Here is a 20,638-nt window from a genome sequence, read left to right as displayed (position 1 = left end):
AGTAAGGTCTAGGTAGGCTATCAGTAATGCACCAGAGATCAAGAATAGCAAAAACAGTCTGGTAATTATTCTTAAACTACTGGAATTTATCTTATGCCTTCACAGTAACTCTCCTGGTTTTCAAATGTGGTACGGCATAGCAAGCCTGGTTTTATATTTATTTTTAATATTTTTAAAAATATTTTAATCAAAAATGTTAAGTGATATGCAATTACAGGTTTACAGAAGCAAAGCTAATATCTGAGTGAAAAAAATAAAAGTAGCAATCCAACGCTAAGATATTCTTTTACAGATAACAATTATAAACAGTTCTTTGCTTTCATGTAATCTTGTCACTGAAAGAACTCACTTGTCTGACCTAAATTTTTCCCGTGAAAATTTCAATTGGTTCAAGTATCGTCAACTAACTGGGCTCAATGAGCAAATCCAGACCGTTGGAAACTGCCCCACGAGTTACCATAATTTATTTGAATTTCCATAACTGGCACTTGAATTTATAAATAAGTTAGCCTTCATACATTTAACTGAATAAATCGCAGTCAGCGGTTGTTCAAAAGTAGCTTTATTGCTACTCTCAAGCTTCCAGTTCAAAGATCAATTTGAACTGTTGTTACAACCAAGGCGGGATGAGTGCACTGTTAATTCAGTCCCACTTCTCCACAGGTCAAAACATATCGATAAATTTTCCCACTTACGGAAACAGCCAATTAGATATTCTATTTGTCTCCAGAATAAATCACACCAACCAGGTTTCTTTTAATAAACAACAAAATTATCTGTTTATTATAGAACCAAGTCTTAACCAATAATAAAGTAAATATATATATGCAAATTGAAATGTTAAAGCCCCGTTTTATTATCCTAGCCCTCACGCACACGCATCCAAAAACCAGTTAACCGGAAAAACAGGATTTTTGTTGACAGCTGTTGCAAAGGAATAAAAAAAACTTAGTAATGATCTGGTAGAAAGTTCTTTGGTTGGCGAGGTGTCCCAAAGTCAAACAGTTGACTGCCACGAGGAATTTTTCCAGGTGAGACTGATGAACAGTCTGTTGAGTAGGCGTCCAAAGAAATTCAACTGCAGAAGGCTTCACATAGGTCTTCTATCAGGTGTGCAGCAACAGGTGTCAGTCCCCACACACATTCGATGCAAAAGTCCTTTTTTTAAAAATGCAAGGTTTCTGCAAGCATTTAGGGTTTCTTCAAAAATGCAGGAGGCAACAAATACAACTTGATACAAGCTTTATAGAGAGGTAATACATGTCTGTTTTTTCTTCTGCTCTCCTGGCAGGTCCATATGCCGATTCCAACAGCCTGCTTTTTGTCCAAAAACCAGCATCTTTTAACAGTTCAAAGTGAAACTAACTTTTCCAAGCAAGTCTCATGCTAAGTCATAAACTCTCTCTTGTCTCAACAAAGGGTAGCTCTTAGGTCAAAATCCCCAGTGGTTTCCTTGAAATCACCTGGTTTCCGGTATTTGTTTACTGGTCAAAACCGGGAACTTGTTGACCTTGCTTTTTTTTTTAAAGTATCCATAAAGTTCAACTATCTCCAGATGTTTCAATGTCCATGAAATCTTTTTTTTTAGTTTTTTAAAATATAGATTCCCAAGTTTTACCACAAAAAATGGAAATTCCGTAACACCTCCACCCTTGGCAAAATGAAACACCATTTTTGAATGTACTTCATTACAATGTACAAAAAAAAGTTGAAAACATTTTAAACACATTCCACACTCATGCCCCCCAATTCACTCTATACTTATAATTAATACAATTTTGCTTTGTACCATTTTTATTCTGTTACAACCAGGTGAAAAGGGGTCTAGGGCTCCCCCCCTCAGCCTTTTTCTGGTTTGGCTGTAACAGGGTTTAATTTTTAAAACACCGTATTTTAGTGTAATGGCAAAGAACTCAACCAGACAGGTTTTCTCAGATTTAAAAAAGAAAGGTGTACGTTTATTAGCCTGAAAACTCTAATTTAGTTAAAACTACTAAAATTACGCGACACCAGCACGCTAGCATGCATATGCAATAAACACACATGCAAATAGAGTCAGAGAAGAGAAAGGATTAAAAGGGGAGAAGGTTTGAAGTAATAGCTGGAGTTCAGTTACTGGTTTTGGATTTGATATAAAGTCTTTGATTGAAGTTAAGTCTTGCAGGCTCGTTAGGACCCAGTGCACACTTTTAAACTTGTTTCGTTGGTCTTCTGTCTTGAGGCTTAAGTTACTTCCGTGGGTCCCTGGAACTATGCGTGAGAGAGAAAGAGATAGGGAGAGGCCTTCCTTCTCTTTTGTCTTCAAATAGCAGTCTGTTCCTTTCTGTGTGGCACAATTCAAACAACCATCAGGTTGGCCAGCAGGTTAGTCATGTGACTAGCTCCTTCTTTGGAACAGTCTCTCCTGTGAGATTTGTGGATTCTTTCAAGCTTAGCAGACACTCTCAGCGGGGATGGAATGCTGGCTCTTACACATTCAATGTCTCTTGATCATCACTATTGACAAAACTCCATCTGGCTAATTGAATCAGGGAGGCACTCCCATTGTCTTCTTCAGGCAACTGTCTTTTAGAATGAAAATGTGCAGCCACGTTTTCAGTCACTGTTGTGGTCTTTTTAAAGAAGTTATTTCAAGTCCAGTAACAGTTCAAAAATAATGCTCATGCGTGGCTGAGGTTGTACATCCTGGCTTATCCCTACAGACTCTCTTAAATGCTATGAGTAGCCTTGTTAGGTCTTCTTGTTGTTCTGCATCTAAATATGAAAGCATAGTGTCCAATCTTCCTAGCAATTCAGTATTAGCTAGCTGGATAGTGGGAGGTTCAATTTGAGAATTGTCAATACTTCCTTCTGCCTCATCCTCACTATCCTTTTCATTCTTCACGGTCCCTACTACCTGACATACTTGTGTTTGCTTATCCTCCTCCTGGCGATAATATCATTTTAACATATTGGTATGACATAGTCAACTCTTCTTCTGGCAATCTGGGGTGTCAATCAAATAATTTACCTTCCCAATTCTTTTAATCACTTTCTACAGACTACTGAACTGTGCTTTTAATAGTTCACCCTGTAAAGGTAATAAGACTAACACTTCATCCCCTGATTGAAATGTCTGTGTCTTTGCATGCTTGTCTGCCCATTTTTTCATAATGGTTTGGGTTGCTTTAAGGTGTTCCTGAGCCACATTGCAAGCTCTTGTGAGCCATTCCCGGAACACAGATACATGGTCTAGTACAGAAGATTCATCCCTCTGTTCTAGAAACCTTTCTTTGATTAATTTTAGAGGACCTCTTATCTCATGTCCGTAAACTAAATCAAAAGGACTAAAACCTGTAGACTCATTTGGTGAATCTCTCGTGGCAAACAAAAGAAATTCTCCCCCTTTATCCCAATCATAGGGATGTTCATGACAGTATATCCTAATCATTGATTTGAGAGTTTGATGGTACCTTTCTAAAGCTCCCTGTGTCTGTGGGAGGTATGCTGAAGACGTTAACTGTGTGATACCCAAATTATCCATAACTTCTTGAAATATCTTAGACATAAAATTGGAACTTTGATCTGACTGAACTTCAAGTGGTAATCCATATCTAGTAAAGAATTGGGTTAACTTCTCTACTACTACCTTAGCTGTAATTGTCCTCCAAGGGAATGGCCTCTGGGAACCTAGTAGCCATATCCGTAATAGTGAGTATATATTGGTGTCTCGCTTTTGTTTTCAGCAAGGGTCCTACACAGTCTATCAACACCCTACTAAATGGTTCCCCAATAACAGGTTTTGGAATTAGAGGTGCCGGTTTTATGGCAGGTTGCAGTTTTCCCACAATCTGGCACGTATAGCATGTTTTACAAAACTGCACCATGTCCTTGGTAAGACCTGGCTAGTAATAATGTTGACTTATATGTGATTTGGTTGTCCGGATCCCATATGTCCTGCGAGAAGGACATGCGCTAACCTTAATAATTCCTGGCGTTACTTAGGTGGTACCACTCCCTGTCGAACAACCATCCATTCTTCGTCCGCAGATCTGTAAGACAGTCTCCATTTCCTCATCAGAACCCCATCTTTATCATAATAGCCTCCTGGAAATCCTTTTGCCTCAGCTTCTGTCAGAGCTGATTGTGCCAGTTTATTCAACTCTGGATCAACTTGTTGAGCTGTGATCAGAGAAGATTTGTTAAAAATCTCATTTGGATTATCTAAATCCCCAAAGAAAGTTTCAGATATTTGGCTGTCTGTGGTGCCAATTTTACCTCCGACAATGGAACTAGTTTAGCCATTGCTCAGGTTACTACACACGAAGGAAAAATTCCTGGAACTTGTTCCTGTAATTGTTCTGTCTCTTTAACTTCACGCTTTCTCGGTGACTACGGGAGAAACTAATGCTTTTGCTCCGGCCAAAATCATTCCCTAGGAGTAGGTCAATTCCATCTACCGGCAAACTATGGACAACTCCTATAGTTACCATCCCAGACATTAGGTCACACTCTAGGTGCACCGATACAAAGGTACGGATATATACTCCCCACCAATACTATTCACTAAAACTTCAGCATTCAGTGTGCTCTCTGGTGGAAATGTTACACCTATCTCCAGAAAAAGAGTTTAGGTTGCTCCTAAATCCCTAAGTAGAACGATAGGTTTGCCAGCCTCTCTTGAGGGATAAGGAGTTACTTTTCCTTTTGACAAGAATTCCCTACAACTTTCAAGTATCTTATTCTCAACCCCTGCACTCACATTGGTTTTTGTATTAGGTTTTACAGCTACGTCAAAGCTGCAGCCTGATCTGCTGTACTCTCAGTCAGAGCCCCTTTCTCTGCATTAACTTTGTGTACCGCAACAAGTCCCATGGGTTTACCTTGCAATTTCCAGCATTCTGAATGATGTCCCACCTTGTGACAATGATAACGCTTCGGCTTGTAGACCTCACTTCCACCCTCAGCACCCTTTTTTCTGGCCTGCTGAGGGGATCCTGGGATATTCCCAGCTGTCCCTTCTTATCCCCGGCTACTTGCCTTCCTTTCACTCTCCCACCTTCAATCCTTCTCGGGTTTTTGGGGGCGACGGACAAGCGGTTTGGGCTTATACACAAGCTCAAAATTATCAGCGATTTCCACTGCCTGTCTGGACCTTGAAACCTTTTGGCTCTCTACCGGAGTTCTCACTGCTGAAGGGAATGAATTTTTAAATACTTCCAGGAGAATCAGTTCCCTAAGGTTCTCAAACGTGGCTTCTATCTTTAGTGCCCGTATACAACGTTCAAAATTAATTTGCTTTACTCTCTCAAATTCTATGCAAGTCTGCTCAGCTAATTTCCAGAGGTTCCAAAACTTCTGTAGGTAAGCTTCAGGGACTAACTCATACGTAACGAGAATAGCCTTTTTGCCTTTTCTTAATCTGCAGAAGCCTCCTCAGAAAGTATGGCATAAACTTCATGAGCTCTGCCCATCAACCTGCTTTGCATAAGCAGTGTCCAGCTTTCCATTGGCCATTTCATTTGTTCGGCTATCTTTTCAAAAGAAACGAAAAATGCCTCTCTGTCCCTTTCCACAGACATAGGGAGAGCTGGTATAAATTTAAACAGCTTTTCGCTGGGTCCTGGGCTAGATTCAGATTCTTTCTGACCAGAATTTCCACTGGAGTCAAGACCACCCTTCGTCTTAGTTTCATCTTTCTTAATTCAAATTCCCTTGCTTCTTTTTCACTTTCTCTGAAATTCAAGCCACAATCTTTCCAGTTCTATTTCCTTTTCTTTTTTCTGGTGAAGCTTACGTTTTTTCAATTCTATTCCTGTTGCTTTTTCTGTTGTCTGTTGAAGCCTAAGTTTTTCCATTTCTTGTTCCTGCTCAAGTTTTTTCACTTGTAATTGAAGTTTAGCTAATTCAACTGTATTACCCTCTGACTTACTGTCGTGGTCTTTTTCTTTCAATTTTAAATGTTGGGCTATTACTTCAATTATGTCTGCTTTTTTGGCATCTGATTTCAATTACAATCCCAATTGTGCTACCAAATCCTATAGTTTAACCTTAGTTAAGATTTGCAAGTCACTGAGGGATACATTCTCCTTCCCCAGAAAAGTTTAAGCAACTGCTACAGACATTCCAGTGGTGTAGACTTTACCCTATTACAGAAGTAACTTGGTTCTTTTATTTTCCTCTTTCAATTATTATTACTCCACTTACAATTACATTATCTGCATTGGATTTATTCCCGACAAGAGTCCCCAATTAATATCTTACAACCGAGGCGGGAAGAGTGCATTGTTAATTCAGTCCCACTTCTCCACAGGTCAAAACACATCGATAAATTTTCCCACTTCCCGAAACAGCCAATTAAATACTCTATTTGTCCCCAGAATAAATCACATCAACCAGGTTTCTTTTACTAAACAACAACATTATCCGTTTATTATAAAAACAAGTCTTAACCAATAATGAAGTAAATATATATACACTAATTGAAATATTAAAGCCCTGTATTGTTATCCTAGCCCTCACGCACATACATCCAAAATACGGTTAACCGGAAAAACAAGATTTTTGTTGACAGCTGTTTCAAAGGAATAAAAGGAATTTAAAAAAAATTAAGACTGCAATGATCTGGAAAGAAGTTCTTTGGTTTGGCGAGGTGTCCCAAAGTCAAATAGTTGGCTGCCACGAGGAATTTTTGCAGGCAAGGTTGATGAATAGTCTGTTTGGGTAGGCGTTCAAAGAAATTCAACTGTGGAAGGCTTCATAGGTCTTCCATCAGGTGTGTAGCAACAGGTGACAGTTCTCACACACATGCAATGCAAAGTATTTTTTTTTAAAGATGCAAGGTTTCTGCAAGTATTCAGGGTTTCTTCAAAAATGCAGGAAGCAACAGTACAACTTCATACAAGCTTTTGCTTTTCCAGAACAGGATTCTTTATAGAGAGGTAATACTTGTCTGTTTTTTCTTCTGCTCTCCTGGCAGGTCCATATGCAGAATCCAACTGCCTGCCTTTGGTCCAAAAAACAGCATCTTTGAACAGTTCAAAGTGAAACTAACTCTTCCAAGCAAGTCTCATGCTAAGTCATAAACTCTCTTTTGTCACAACAAAGGGTAACTCTTCAGTCAAAATACCCTGTGGTTTCCTTGAAATCACCTGGTTTCCAGTATTTATTTACTGATCAAAACCAGGAACCTCTTGTTGACCTTGTGTTTTTTAAAAAGCATCCATAAAGTTCAGCTATCTCCAGATGTTTCAGTGTCCATGAAATCTTTTTTTTTAGTTTTTTTAAAATATAGATTCCCAAGCTTTGCCATATAAATGGAAATTCCATAACACTATCAAATTGGGCTGGGCCGTGGTTTTTTTGCAGCTGACTGTAAATTCCTCATACATTGCAACTAAATCTCAAGAGTCAAATCATTGAACTAAACCTACACAAACAAAAATAGTAAGTTTAAAAGCTGCCCAGTACTTAGGTCTACCACTTTGCACGACATATTCAGTCTTCCTAGAGTTACAAAATAGTGCAAAAGAACCTCTCTCCAGCTTTGCATGATACATGTGCTTCAAAGAAAATTATTTTTAGATCAACAGAGGCAAACTAGTAAAGGAAAAGCAGCACAATAGCCATGATCTAACTGAAAGGCAGAACAGGCTGGAGGGGCTGATTGATATGAATAGGAGTAGGCCATTCAGTCCTTCGAACCTGTTCTGCAATTTAATGATGTCATACTGTGTGGCTTGGAGGGGAACTTGCAGATGGTGGTGTTCCCATGGGTCTCCTGCCCTTGTTCTTCTAGGTGAAGGAGGTCACTAGTTTGAAAGCTGCTGTTGAAGGAGGCTTTGTGAGTTGCTGCAGTGTATCTTGTAGATGATACATACTGCAGCCACTGTGCATCGGTGGTGGAGGCAGTGAATGTTTAATGTGGTGGATGGGGTGCCGACGAAGCGAGCTGTTTTGTCCTGGATGGCGTCAAGCTCCCTGAATGTTGTTGGAGCCGCAGTCATCCAGACAAGTGGAGATTATTCCATCATACTCCTGTGGAGGGGAGACGGTGGTGTCGTGGTTATGTCATTGGACTATTAATCCAGAGGCCCAGGCTAATGCCCTGGGGATACAGATTAAAAGGGATAAATGGGTCTTTTTCAGGTTGGCAAGCTGTAACCAGTGGCATGCCACAGGGATCAGTCCTGGAGCCTCAACTATTTACAATTTAGATCAATGACTTGGCTGAAGGGACCAAATTTATGGTAGCTTAATTTGCCGATGACACCAAGATAGGAAGGAATGTAAGAGGAGGTAAAGAGTCTCCAAAGGGATATAGATAGGTTAAGGGTGTGGGCAAAAAATTGGCAGATGGAGTACAATGTGGGAAAATCTGACATAGTTCACTTTGACAGGAGGAACAGATAAGCAAAATACTATTTAAATAAAGAGAGATTGCAGAACTCAGTGGTACAGAGGGATCTGGGTGTCCTGGTACATGAATCACAAAAAGTTAGTATGGAGGTACAGCAAGTGATTCGGAAGGCAAATGGAATGTTGGCACTTATTGCAAGGGGAATAAAGTATAAAATTAAGAAGTTTTAATGTCCTGCAGCTGGACAGGACATTGGTGAGACCACATCTGGAATACTGTGGTCTCCTTATTTGAAAAAGGATATAATTGTGTCAGAAGCAGTTCAGAGAAGGATCACTCGACTAGTTATGGGGACGAAGGGCTTATCTTATGAAGAAAGGTTGAACAGGTTGTGCCTATACTCACTGGAGTTTAGAAGAATGAGAGGTGATCTTATTGAAACATGTAAGATCCTGAGGGGACTTGGTAGACTGGATACTGGGAGGATGTTTCCTCTTATGGGGGAAACTGGAATAAGTTTAAAAATAACAGGCCTCCCTTTTAAGATGGAGATGAGGTGAAATGTTGTCTCTCAAAGGGTCATTAGTCTGTGGAATTCTCTTCTCCAGAAAGCAGTGGAAGCTGGGTCATTGAATTTATTCAAGGCTGAGTTAGACAGAGTTTTGATTAACAAGGGAGTCAAGGATTATTGGGGGGGGGAGGAACAGACAGGAAAGTAGAGTTGAGACCACAGCAAATCAGCCATGATCTTATCGAATGGCAGAGCAGGCTCGAAGGGCCGAATGGCTTACTCCTGCTCCTAAGTCCTACGTTCCTATGATGGATCTGTACTTCAACTCCATTTAGCTGCCTTTCTCCATATTCAGATTTACTAGGATGGTACCAGGGACGAGGGACTTCAGTTATGTGGAGAGATTGGGCCTCCTCCTGTGCTGTACAATTCTATTGCTCAACACCCCCTCTAAACTAAGCACTTGACTGAATATGAATTGATCACAGAGAGCCAGCGTGGATTTGTAACAGGTAAGTCATGTCTTACTAACCGAGTTGAACTCACTCCATTCAATTCAGCTCTTCTGCTGCCCATATCATATTCCACATCAAGTCCTACTCACCCATCACAGCTATGTTTGCTGACTTGCTCCCAGTCCGCAACTCCTCAAATTTAAAATTCTCATTCTTGTGTTTAAATTCCTTTGTGGCTTCACCCCTTCCTATCTGCAATCATTTCAGCTCTGGAACCCAACAAGAACTCTGCAATCCTCTGCATCTTGTGCGACCTTCACTCCCTTCACCAGACCTTTGAATGTTTAGGCTCCAAGCTTTGGAATTACTTCCCTCCCTATTCCTGTCTCCATCTTCCACTTCTTTTAAGACCATCGTTAAAATCCACCTCTCTTTTAGTCCAAGCTTTTAGTCACCCCTCCTGACATCCCCTTCTTTGGCTCTGCATTGCCATACAAGTAGTTGCTCTATAATCTGATTACAGGAAGTTATTGTCCACCATTATCTGACATACTATATTAAATGCTGTGAGCAAAGAAAAACAGATTGCTAAAATGGAATAATCTCTGGACCAAAATAAATTCAACTGATGTTTAAAAAAATAATGGATTGTTTTCAAGTCAGTAACTGATCAACATATTGAGATATTTTATAAATACTGCAATTTTTGATCTTTCTTATGCCTTGGATGTATTAGTCCTTGTAACATGCTCCATCCTTTGTACTATATGCAGCACTACGCTGCAGTAACTGAGATACCCTTTTATCATACAGAGCGAAATTCCAATAAAGTGCAAAATCAGCCCTTTCTTGACGGAAGCATGCTTTCCAGGATTGTCCAAGTCAGCGTCTTTGTTCTTGGGACAATAGCAGCTGCTATGTGCTGGGTGTGATTTGGATTTATACTGAGTATATTTACTATTGTTTAATGCCACTGAATCATGCACTTTTCTGCAGATTTCTTAGTCTTCTGGTGTTTGTCACTGCTCACGCTGGGTAATGTGCTAAACCCTTCGGCAAAGACTCGCTCAGCGCGGACACTCGTCTCTGCTCGGCACCCAGCCGGGTTTAGACTCAGCCGAGCGTCGCGGACTCGGGGCCGGAGCTCCTCGCTCTCACAGCTGCAGGCGGATATTTCCGAGTTGGGCCCGTAATCTAAAGAGGACAAGAAAGAAACGAGCGAGATTATCAAAAGGAGTGGATTTACCTGAGGCTCCCAAGTCCGAGAGGGGAGGAGGGACAGTCCATCATTCTGCTTTTAGAGAAATGAGGCCAGTTTCATTGTGCGTCGTCCTCAACTAGACTCACAGCTCCGCCTGTTTGAATGGTGTACAAATGACTAAATACTGAGACTCACATCACTGTCAAAATGAGAAACCGTCCGGAGATTTCATGCAGCACGAACTCGCATTTCTATAGCGCCTCTCACCACCTCGGGATAGAGCGCTTTACAGCCAATGCAGTGCAGACATTGTTGTAATTTAGGGAATGTGACAGCCAATTTGTGCACAGCAAGCTCCCACAATTAGCAATGTGATAAAGACCAGATAACAATAACGTCTCAGTTGGTGGACCTCAGAAACAAAAGTAAAATGATGCGAATGCTAGAAATCTGCAATAAAAACAGAAAAATGCTGGGAACACTCAGCAGGGCTGGCAGCATCAGTCGAGAAAGAAACAAATTTAACATTTCAGGTCTGTGACCTTTCATCAGAACTGTGTTAGGACAGTGCTAGTTAGGACTGTGCTAGTTCCACTTCTCCACAGGTCACAACATATATTGAAATGTTTACCCAGTTAGCGATATGGTCAATCATATACCCTACTCTTTATCCCAGAATAAAATACACCAACCAGGTTTCTTTAATAAACATTATCAGTTTATTATAAAACAATCTTTTCTTTCCTTTCTTTTGGGCCTCCTTATCTCGAGAGACAATGGATACGCGCCTGGAGGTGGTCAGTGGTTTGTGAAGCAGCGCCTGGAGTGGCTATAAAGGCCAATTCTGGAGTGACAGGCTCTTCCACAGGTGCTGCAGAGAAATTTGTTTGTCGGGGCTGTTGCACAGTTGGCTCTCCCCTTGCGCCTCTGTCTTTTTTCCTGCCAACTACTAAGTCTCTTCGACTCGCCACAATTTAGCCCTGTCTTTATGGCTGCCCGCCAGCTCTGGCGAATGCTGGCAACTGACTCCCACGACTTGTGATCAATGTCACACGATTTCATGTCGCGTTTGCAGACGTCTTTATAGCGGAGACATGGACGGCCGGTGGGTCTGATACCAGTGGCGAGCTCGCTGTACAATAAAACAATACATAATCAATAATGAAGCAAAGCATTAACACAGTGAAATATGAAAGTTCCCTTTTACCTTAGCCCCCTCAAACACACACGCACATGCACACACACAAACACAGGTTAACCAGAAAACGAGATTTTATTGTTTGTGCTCTGTTACAAAAAATAAGACAAAAGAATACTTTGGCCAAATACTTGCTAATTTCTAAAGGAAAAAAAGATAAGATATGGAAAGATGTCAGTTGTCCCTTTTTGGTTTGGCGTCCCAAATACGTGTAGACTGCAGTCACTTGGATCTTTCTACAACAGTTCTTTTCAGGCGACGTTGAAGATCAGTTGGGCAGGCTTTCCAGGAGAAATGCGACACGGGTTTCTGTCAGGCTTTTCAAGAGAAGTGCGGCATCAGTTTTTCTATTTCTTACATTTGATTCTCAAGAAGTTCTCAAAGAGATGGAAGAGGATACTGATGGTGACTGCTCTCTTGGCTGGTTTTCTCCAACCGCCTTCAAAACAGTTCACACCCCAATACACTGTCCAAAGCGAAACCAAAAACAACATCTCAAGAGTAAAGCCTCTGACCCCTATAAATCTTGACCTGTCACTTCCCTGTAAACATCTCACCCAAGTTAAATACCCAGCAGGGACTATTTATCTGAAGACAGGTAACTTCCAGTAAACGTTGTTTTCAAACAAGTCCTTTCAGTGTCCTTTCAATGACCCCAGTGAAAAGATAATCCAGGGAATCCTTTCCAGTCTTCCCGAATAAAACATTGTCCATAATTCTAAAATATGAGTCCTCAAAAAAACCTAACAAAAAATATAGAAGCACAGTCATAACAACTGAGAAAAGTTAGAAACGTAATAGGTTTTGAGCAAGTGGGGGGGGGGGGGGTGGTGGTGGTGGTGGGGGGTGGAGGATGGGAAGAACAAAAGTGAATATCTGTGATATGGTGGAGGGCAGGACAGATTCAATGACAAAAGGTTTCATGGCAAAGCCAAAGGGAGTGGTAATGGGACAAATAAACAAAAGATGTGTCTGGATGAGATGTGAATAGCAGGATTGCAGCTGTCCAAATGCAAGTCAAGGAATTAAGAAAAGAAACAAGAAAAAACAGAACCAGCAAAAAAGCCATGAAACAAAATCGGGGCAGATATTATGATCCAAAATTGTTGAACTCAATGTTGAGTCCAGAAGACTATAAAGTGCCCAATTGAAAGATGCAGTGGCTGTTCCTCGAGCTTGTGTTCAGCTTCACTGGAACACTGCTGCAGGCCAAGGCCAGATATGTCAGAGTGGGAGCAAGGCAGAGAATTGGGATGAAAGATTACAGGAAACTCAGGGTGATGCTTGTGGACTGAACAGAAGTGTCCGCAAAGCAGTCACCCATTCTGAGTTTGGTCTCCCCAATGTAGAGGAGACCACATCGTGAGCAGCGAATATAGTATATTAAATTGAAAGAATTTCTAGTAAATTGCTTTTTCACTTGGAAGGGGTGTTTGGGACCTTGGACAGTAAGAAGGGAGGAAGTAAAAGGGCAGATATTGCATCTCCTGCACTTACATGGAAAGGTGCCGTTGGAAAGGGAGGGGGTGTTGCGGGTGACTGAGGAGTGGACCAGGGTGTTGTGGAGGGAATGATCCCTTCGGATTGCTGAAAAGGGAGGGGATAGGAAAATGTGTTTGGTGGTGACATCTTACTGGAGGTGGCAGAAATGGCACAGGATGATCTATTGAATACGGAGGCTGGTGGGGTGGAAAGTGAGGGCAAGGGGAACCCTATTGTGGTTCTGGGAGGGAGGGGAAGGGGTGAGAGTAGAAGTGCATCAAATAGAATTGACATGGTCAAAGGCCGTCAACCACAGTGGGTGGCTGGGTGGGGGGAACCCTCAGATCAGGAAAAAGGAAGAAATATCAGAAGTGCTAGTTTGGAAGGTTGCATCGTACAAACAGATGCAATGGAGATAGTGAAACCGTGAGAATGGAATACAGTCCTTACAGGAAGCGGGGTGTGAGGAAGTGTAGTCAACCAATTATATCATATGATACTGATATTAACCAATATTCACTATAAGCCCAGGGACTCTCATAGCTACGCTATTTGTTCCATTACCACTCCCTTTGGCTTTGTACCATGAGACCTTTTGTTATTTAATCTGTTGTGCCCTCCACCCTATCACAGACCTGCCCTTTTGTTCTTCTTCCCACCCTCCCCCGTTTCAGGTCATAGACATGAAACATTAGGCTGAATTTTACACACCACCACCACCCCCTCCCCCAACGTTGAGGGTCGTGGCAGTGGGGTGGAAAATGCCTGAGAGAGAGGGCTGCAACGCACCCAGAAGCTGGGAAGGCCCGGCCTGATATTACCGACAGCAGCGAGGCCTTGGGTTGCGCCACCCCCACCCCCCCTCCACACACACCCCCACCAGGCGACTGGACCGTCATTTAAATTAAATTAAATCAATGAATTAATGAGACCTACAATCCAGTCGTCTGTCCCGGTACGATCTTCGTACCACTGGCTGGCATGCCAATGCCTTCGGATCCCCGTCTGAGGAACAGAGGAAGAACACTGGTGGGGGGGGGGAGGGGGAGGAGGTAAGTTTCTCAGTGCAGGGTCGGGGGGGAGCAGGGTCAAAGTAATAGCATTGGTGAAGGGAATGGTGGGAAGGGTTATAGTTTAAAGTACTTGGTGGGGTGGGGGGAATAAGGTCAGGTGGACAAGGGGGTTTTGGCAGGGGGGAGGGCAAGTAATTAATTTAATTGTCATTGAGGGGGTGGGAGAGGGGCAGAATAAATGTATTTAATTTTTTTATTAAATGTCTCAATATTTAAACGGAACAGTAGGGCTCGAAGCCCTTTAAAAATGGTGTCAGCGCCTGGGCACAGGCAGTTGACACCAGTGCCGGTGACGGACAGCCTGCCCCCTCCACATCATCGGGGGAGGGGGTGGGGGCAGCTCACCCCGGCTATTTAAATGAGCCGTCGCACTTAATATCGAGGCTCCGCGACATGCGGCCCGCCCCCATTGGTGAGAGTATAAATTTCAGCCCATTAACTGTGTTTCTCGCTCCACAGATGCTTCCAGACCTGCTGCGTGGTTCCAGCATTTTGTTTTTATTTCAGAAACTTGCAGCTTGAGTTTGCAAGGAATGGAGAACCATTAGGATTTAGTCTCTACTTCTGGGACGATGTGATGCAATAAAATTATTTTGTAAAAAACCTTCAACCAACCCTATTTTGTCATCAGAGGGGCCTGATTCACTGAGAATGAGGATCTACTGTAGATACAAAGATTAACTAAATATACTCTCCACAATCAGCAAAATCATGTTCGACATCACGAGAGGTCATGGAAAGACTGGGAAGGTGAGGGAAGGATTGAAGGAAGCATTAAAAAAGTCAAAGACAAGGAAAGGGCAGCAAAATACTGTAGATTCTGGAAATCTGAAATAAAAACAGAAAATGCTGGAAATACACAGGTCAGGCAGAATATTTCTAATAGTTTTTATTTAGAGGAAAGAGAGAATGGGAAACATTAAAATTAGAGTCCAATTATTTGAAAGTAATAAACATTTACCTGTCTTTTCTCCACAACCGCACTTGCACTGAAACAAACTGGTTATACTTCCCATGATATAAATTATGCTGAAATACACAATCTTTTTTTTTACAGGAGATTGAATGATGGCAAAACTACATAGATCTTTTGACATTTCTTTTTCACACCAAACTTTTTCCTAAAAGACAATGGGAGAGTGATTTTCATTTGGAGTGCTATTCAGGTAGATGATGGGCTGGATTTTAAATGCTGATCTCAGCAGAGAACTTCAAAAATGGCGATCCGTCCGTCGCAGAGCTGCCACGATATTCAGCGCGGAGTCTCATTTAAATGGCTGGGGCCAACCGCCCCCCGCACCGATGACGTGGAGGGGGTGGGCAGTCCAACCCCAGCAATGGCATCCGGCGCCACTGCATAGGCACCGACGCAATTTTTAAAGGGGTTTGAGCCCTTCTATTTTGTTTAAATATTTAAAGATATAGGCATTTTACAGTTACTTAAAAAAAATTAAATGTTTCTAGCCCCTCTCCCACCACCGCCACAATAACCAGTTCACTCCTTGCCCTGTCGCCCCCCCCCTCCAAAATACTTACCTTGTATACTTGACCTTCCCCCCGCCAAATTTCACAACCTTTTATCATTAACCTTTCCCACCATCCCCTCCACCAATCATATTAGCTTGAGCCCACTCCCGCACCAAAATACTTACCTGCTTCCCACCTCCCCACCAGTGGCCGGAATGGAGATCCAAAGGGGCAGGAGTGCCGGCTGCCGCCACCAATATGGCACCGGAATGGATGGTGGGAGCGGGTATGTATTTAATGCATTAATTTGCATTTTTATGACTGTGTAAATGCTGCTCCCGTCGCCGAACAGCAGTGGGGGGGGGGGGCCGCCATGAGGCCATGCCGCCCCCAGCAATATGGGGCCGGGCCTTCCTGGCGTCTAGGCCCGCGGCGGGTCTCTCCCGGAGCCATCATCCGGCAGCACCCCCCTCCCAGCCCCGTCACGACCCCTGACGTCGAGGGGCCTGTAAAGTCCAGCCCGATGAGTGGGGCATTAACAGCAGCCACATGGAGGAGTCAGCAGGGGACCTGCGTCCTTTTTAGTTCAGAATTCTCATGATAAAATGGACAGCTTCCAGTGCAAAATGCGCTCCCTGGTCGAAATAGGTAAGTAGACACAAAAATCACCCCTAATGTATCTTTAAAATGGATTGATCCTATAATCAAATAGAATGTCCTCCTGTGGCAGTCAGTGTACTATGACTTGGAGGATCTGCACCTCTTGTTGAACTTCAGCTACATGCTGACTTTCAAAAACTGACTCTTGGTGGATGAAGCAGCACAACAGAACGTGTAAAATTTGGAGAAAATACCAGAATATATTGAATCGAGGATAAATAAAACTTGAAAGGAAGGTGATGCTGAAGCTTTCTAAACTGAAATTGACAAATTGTGAAGAATATTTTGAGACCTCTTACTACAATGAGAGCTACAGGACTGTGCGGTGTGAGACTGATAGATCACATGCCTCCAGTACCTATAAATATCAACCGGACTCTGGATTAATCATTTCTACATGGTCATGATGGGCCAAACATAAGGCATGTGGAGCATAATAAGGAAAAAGATTCAAGCGTCTATAAGTCCACAAATAGTATGTACATATCTATCCACATCACCAAAGGCGAAAAATAAAAATTAAAAATTCAATCTATTTTAAATTGCCCAATATACAGAATTTACACATTTAATGCATACAATATATGCTTCTGGTCTCCATTGCTAAGATATACTATCCATTGCATAATATTTTATTCCTACTGAAGTACTTTCATTTCCAAAACAAATAGTTCAGGTGCAAGTCCAATGAAAAAATTTAAAGCTCTGATCATGCAATCAAAACCAACCCACTGTACTCACATTTTCTCCAGTAATCGCTTTTCAAGTACTTAACTTTAATTGCAGACTTTTTCCACTTTCTCATGAAGCAACTTCAGACCAGTAGTTTGTTTTGTTCCTGCTTAGTCTGAACAATCACTTTTCAGTCTGCACAACTTTACTCCCCCATGCACAAACCAACACTTTAATCAGTCTCAGTAATGCTCCAAAAAGCAGATAGATGTAACAAACCTGTCTGTTCTTATGTTGTTGAAATAGTGGCATTGTCCAAGTCACCCACCAAATCTGGCTTCCTTGTTTATTTTTATATACATTCATATTTTTTCACATAATCAGTACTTGCAAAATACTTAAATTAAATAAAATGTTTCCACCAGCCTTTTTTATAAACAAAAAGATACATATAATTCAGTTCAGCTTGATGAATTTGCAGACATAAGAACGCTTCCATGTTTTTAGTTGGTTAATAAGAAGATAGTTTCATCAGTACAAGTAAAAGACAAAATTGAATGCTGGAAATCTGAAATAAAAACAGAAAATGCTGGAAATAGACAGCAGATCAGTTAGCATCGGAGAAGACTAAAGACATGTTAGAATGTTATGGTTGTGTACCCCTGATCAGAACTGCTGTTCCATTTTTATTTTAATTTCCATCAGTTATCAATGAACATTATAAAAAATATAAACCAGAAAACTACAAATTCCACACAAGATGTCTGATAAATAGCTTCTTCGGTATCAGGAAAATATATTTATCTTAATGATACTTTGACACCATGCAAAACATTGTGGTTCTTAAAAAAAAACAAAGTTAAACCATTTTGTGTTGCTAAGATAATTGTATTATTTGGACATTATAAAATAGTTTTGACTTACAGAATTTTTTTTGTAAACAATTAACAATATATTTTCTGAGGAAGTGTTTTCTTTCCTTTTGCTAAACATGGTATTATGAGGCTTCTGTTAAAAAGGAACAGAAGCTTATGGACTATAAATCAGTAGAATACTGATGAGAAAGGCACCACTAGCTGCACCTCCTGAGAAAGATACGGCCAGTTAGACACTTGCATACAAGTTTTTGTGCAAATCCATAACACAGTTTTTGGCCCCTAAATTCATTCTTTTGCACACACTTATGAAACAAACAAAAAGTGGGAAAAAGTACAAAATTTTATCAGAATAATTGGACTTTTTGCTGACATGTTTCCAGTGTTGACATAGTAGCTACAAGTCTCTCAATGTCTTCTTCATCACCTGGATTATGCTTAAGTGTGTATTTGCTAATTCCAACATTTACAGCCATGGCAGAGCATTTACCCATCAAGATGAGTACCAGAGGCATTCTCCCCAATCTGTGGAACTACAAGCAGGCACCTAAATGAGCAGAAATTGTTGGCAACAGTCAAAACCGCAACATTAGGCCAGCACTAATCATTACCAACTGCAGAATATCCTACCTTACCTCTGAACCACAACCAGGCACCTAAACTAGCAGACAGTGGAAGCAACAACCAATGTTGAACTTTAATACATCCCAACCCAGCTCTATAATATCCTGCTCCAGCACAGAAAAACAACTAAATACTCAGATGCGCCTACCAACCCACTAAGTTTGCCAAAATAGTTACACTTGAAACAGAAAGAGAATGGTTCTTGGATTAGAGATGCAATATCTTGGACTCCACTGCACAAGGATCAATTTAAAATGAAGGCTTGTCCTATGGATTAACACTAAAAATGACTCATTGGAACATTACAGATAATGTTCATTTAAAAAAAAACTATCATTCTGATGATACTTTTTTATATTACACACTAGCAAAACAGTTGACTAATTTGGATAAAATAATCAAGTGCTTAATTCTATTACAGTTTTTATTTTCAAAGGAGTGCAAGAAAATGAACTCTAAGAATTCAGGAGCTCACTTACTTTCTCAAAAACATTCTTTCCAATAATTCTTTTGTTAAAATCATATTCTGCAAGAATGTGAAGTGGAATACCAGAAAATAATAACACAATAAACACACATTTCTATTCATAGTACAACATAAAGGCAAAAGAAAACTCATCTTAAATAATGTTCGGACAAAATGCAAAGGGGTTAACAGAAAATACTCAAACAACCCAGATGTAAAGCATTTAATTCATTAGCTTCACATCTCTATCCTTCAGTTTGCATCCCAGTGTGGACTCTTGCCTCCTGAAATATGTATAATGAATTTAATCTCAACTTGTTACTGGTGAAACCTTTCACAGGAACAAACAACATACTTTATACCAACTAATGCACATAAAGACCTTGCATTGAGTAATACATTACTGCTAAACAAAGCTTGCTAAGTTACAAATCAAATCTGAATTGAAAAAAAAACATTTGAGCTGAGCAAACTTGTACCATGTAACTTGAAATAAGAGGCTCTACTAATTAATCCTCCTGCTTTGGCAAAATCAGAATTCACACGCTTTGTGATGTACTCATCAGAACCGATTCTGTCCTCGATAATTCCTGTTGCATTGAGCAATACATCATAACCAATAGACATTGTGTAAATAACTCATCAGAACTAACCAATATGGTACTAATCATTTCACTAGAACCAACTATTCGTTAGCAGGTCATTCGCTGATTACCTCTTCAGCACCCATAGGTTCTGCACTGTAGTAGCTACCTTACCAGAGGCTGTCTTTTATTTCAAGCTGTTCTGCTCATTGAAGATTTAGAGTGCCTGGACTAACAAAGAATCATCCTCAAACTATCATCTTAAAATCTACATGTCCCATGTGTGTGTCAAACACTCAACAGTGACAAGATTACTGTTATAACTATATGGCCAATTGTTGCATGAAATACTATCTTGTAAGAAACATTTTTGGAATGCTGGTTTAGGCTTCTCCATACCCTGGAAGAGGTCCTTAAGGTAACCAGCATAAATCCTGGAATTTTGATTAAATTAAAATGTCACAACTGGAAACATTTCAGTTTATGGAGCTGTTAGGTTCTCATATAAGGGACCTCAGATATTTAGTTAGATCCATCCTATAAGGTCATGGATTGCTCAACTATGCGGAGACATTCACATCCCTGAGTGAGATGGGGTTTGACGTATCTGATGATTTATCTTCAAGCAGTGTCATAACAGCAGCAGGGTTAGCACTGTGTGCAAAAATCTGTTGGATTGCTCTCCTCAAGTTCACATGCAGTCTGTTCTGAGTCAGGTAAAAGGTCTCCATGGCAATGGCCTTCATGGTTCCAGCACACAGATCCTCATACAAAGGACCAGTGTACATTCGTGAGGTCTGGAAGAGATGCAATGTGCGGAGTTAGAGGGCTTCTTGGCTGTTAAATTAAATACAAAATAAAGACAATAAATAGGACATATTAGGAACAGATTAGAAAAAGGCTTTTCCCTTTGGGTACAAAAGCAGCTCACAAAATAAATTTTAGAACTTTAACATGCTTTCTCTTTCATTGTCCAAAATTTAATTTGTTGAATTCTGTAAAAAGGCACAAAGATTTTCAGTGGACCCTGAG

At 41.0% G+C, this 20,638-nt stretch overlaps 2 protein-coding genes across 7 annotated transcripts in view; both read right to left on the bottom strand.

The window, feature by feature from the left end:
• capn10 (calpain 10) overlaps positions 1-10,867 on the bottom strand; it is a 66,026-nt gene extending 55,159 nt beyond the window's left edge. Inside the window, exon 1 of one of the 4 annotated variants that reach the window (XM_068042359.1) lies at positions 10,551-10,867. The gene's annotated coding sequence lies outside the window, so the exon portion shown is untranslated. Of the gene's footprint in view, positions 1-3,959; positions 4,044-10,550 lie in introns of those variants that run through there. The other 3 variants (XM_068042362.1, XM_068042361.1, XM_068042360.1) reach the window with 3 other exon arrangements.
• A 6,536-nt stretch (positions 10,868-17,403) lies between these two features.
• Positions 17,404-20,638, bottom strand: part of rnpepl1 (arginyl aminopeptidase like 1) — a 67,991-nt gene continuing 64,756 nt past the window's right edge. For 2 of the 3 annotated variants that reach the window (XM_068042356.1, XM_068042357.1), the window contains exon 11: positions 17,404-20,403. In XM_068042356.1, the coding sequence (XP_067898457.1) occupies positions 20,167-20,403 (237 nt within the window). In that variant the 3' untranslated portion in view covers positions 17,404-20,166. Of the gene's footprint in view, positions 20,444-20,638 lie in introns of all 3 variants that reach the window. The other variant, XM_068042358.1, reaches the window with a different exon arrangement.

This window comes from Heterodontus francisci, chromosome 11 (genome assembly GCF_036365525.1).
Source record: "Heterodontus francisci isolate sHetFra1 chromosome 11, sHetFra1.hap1, whole genome shotgun sequence".
In the NCBI taxonomy this organism is placed as follows: Eukaryota; Metazoa; Chordata; class Chondrichthyes; order Heterodontiformes; family Heterodontidae; genus Heterodontus; species Heterodontus francisci.
Note: the sequence above shows the minus strand (reverse complement) of the source record. Positions and strands in the feature narration are given on the sequence as shown.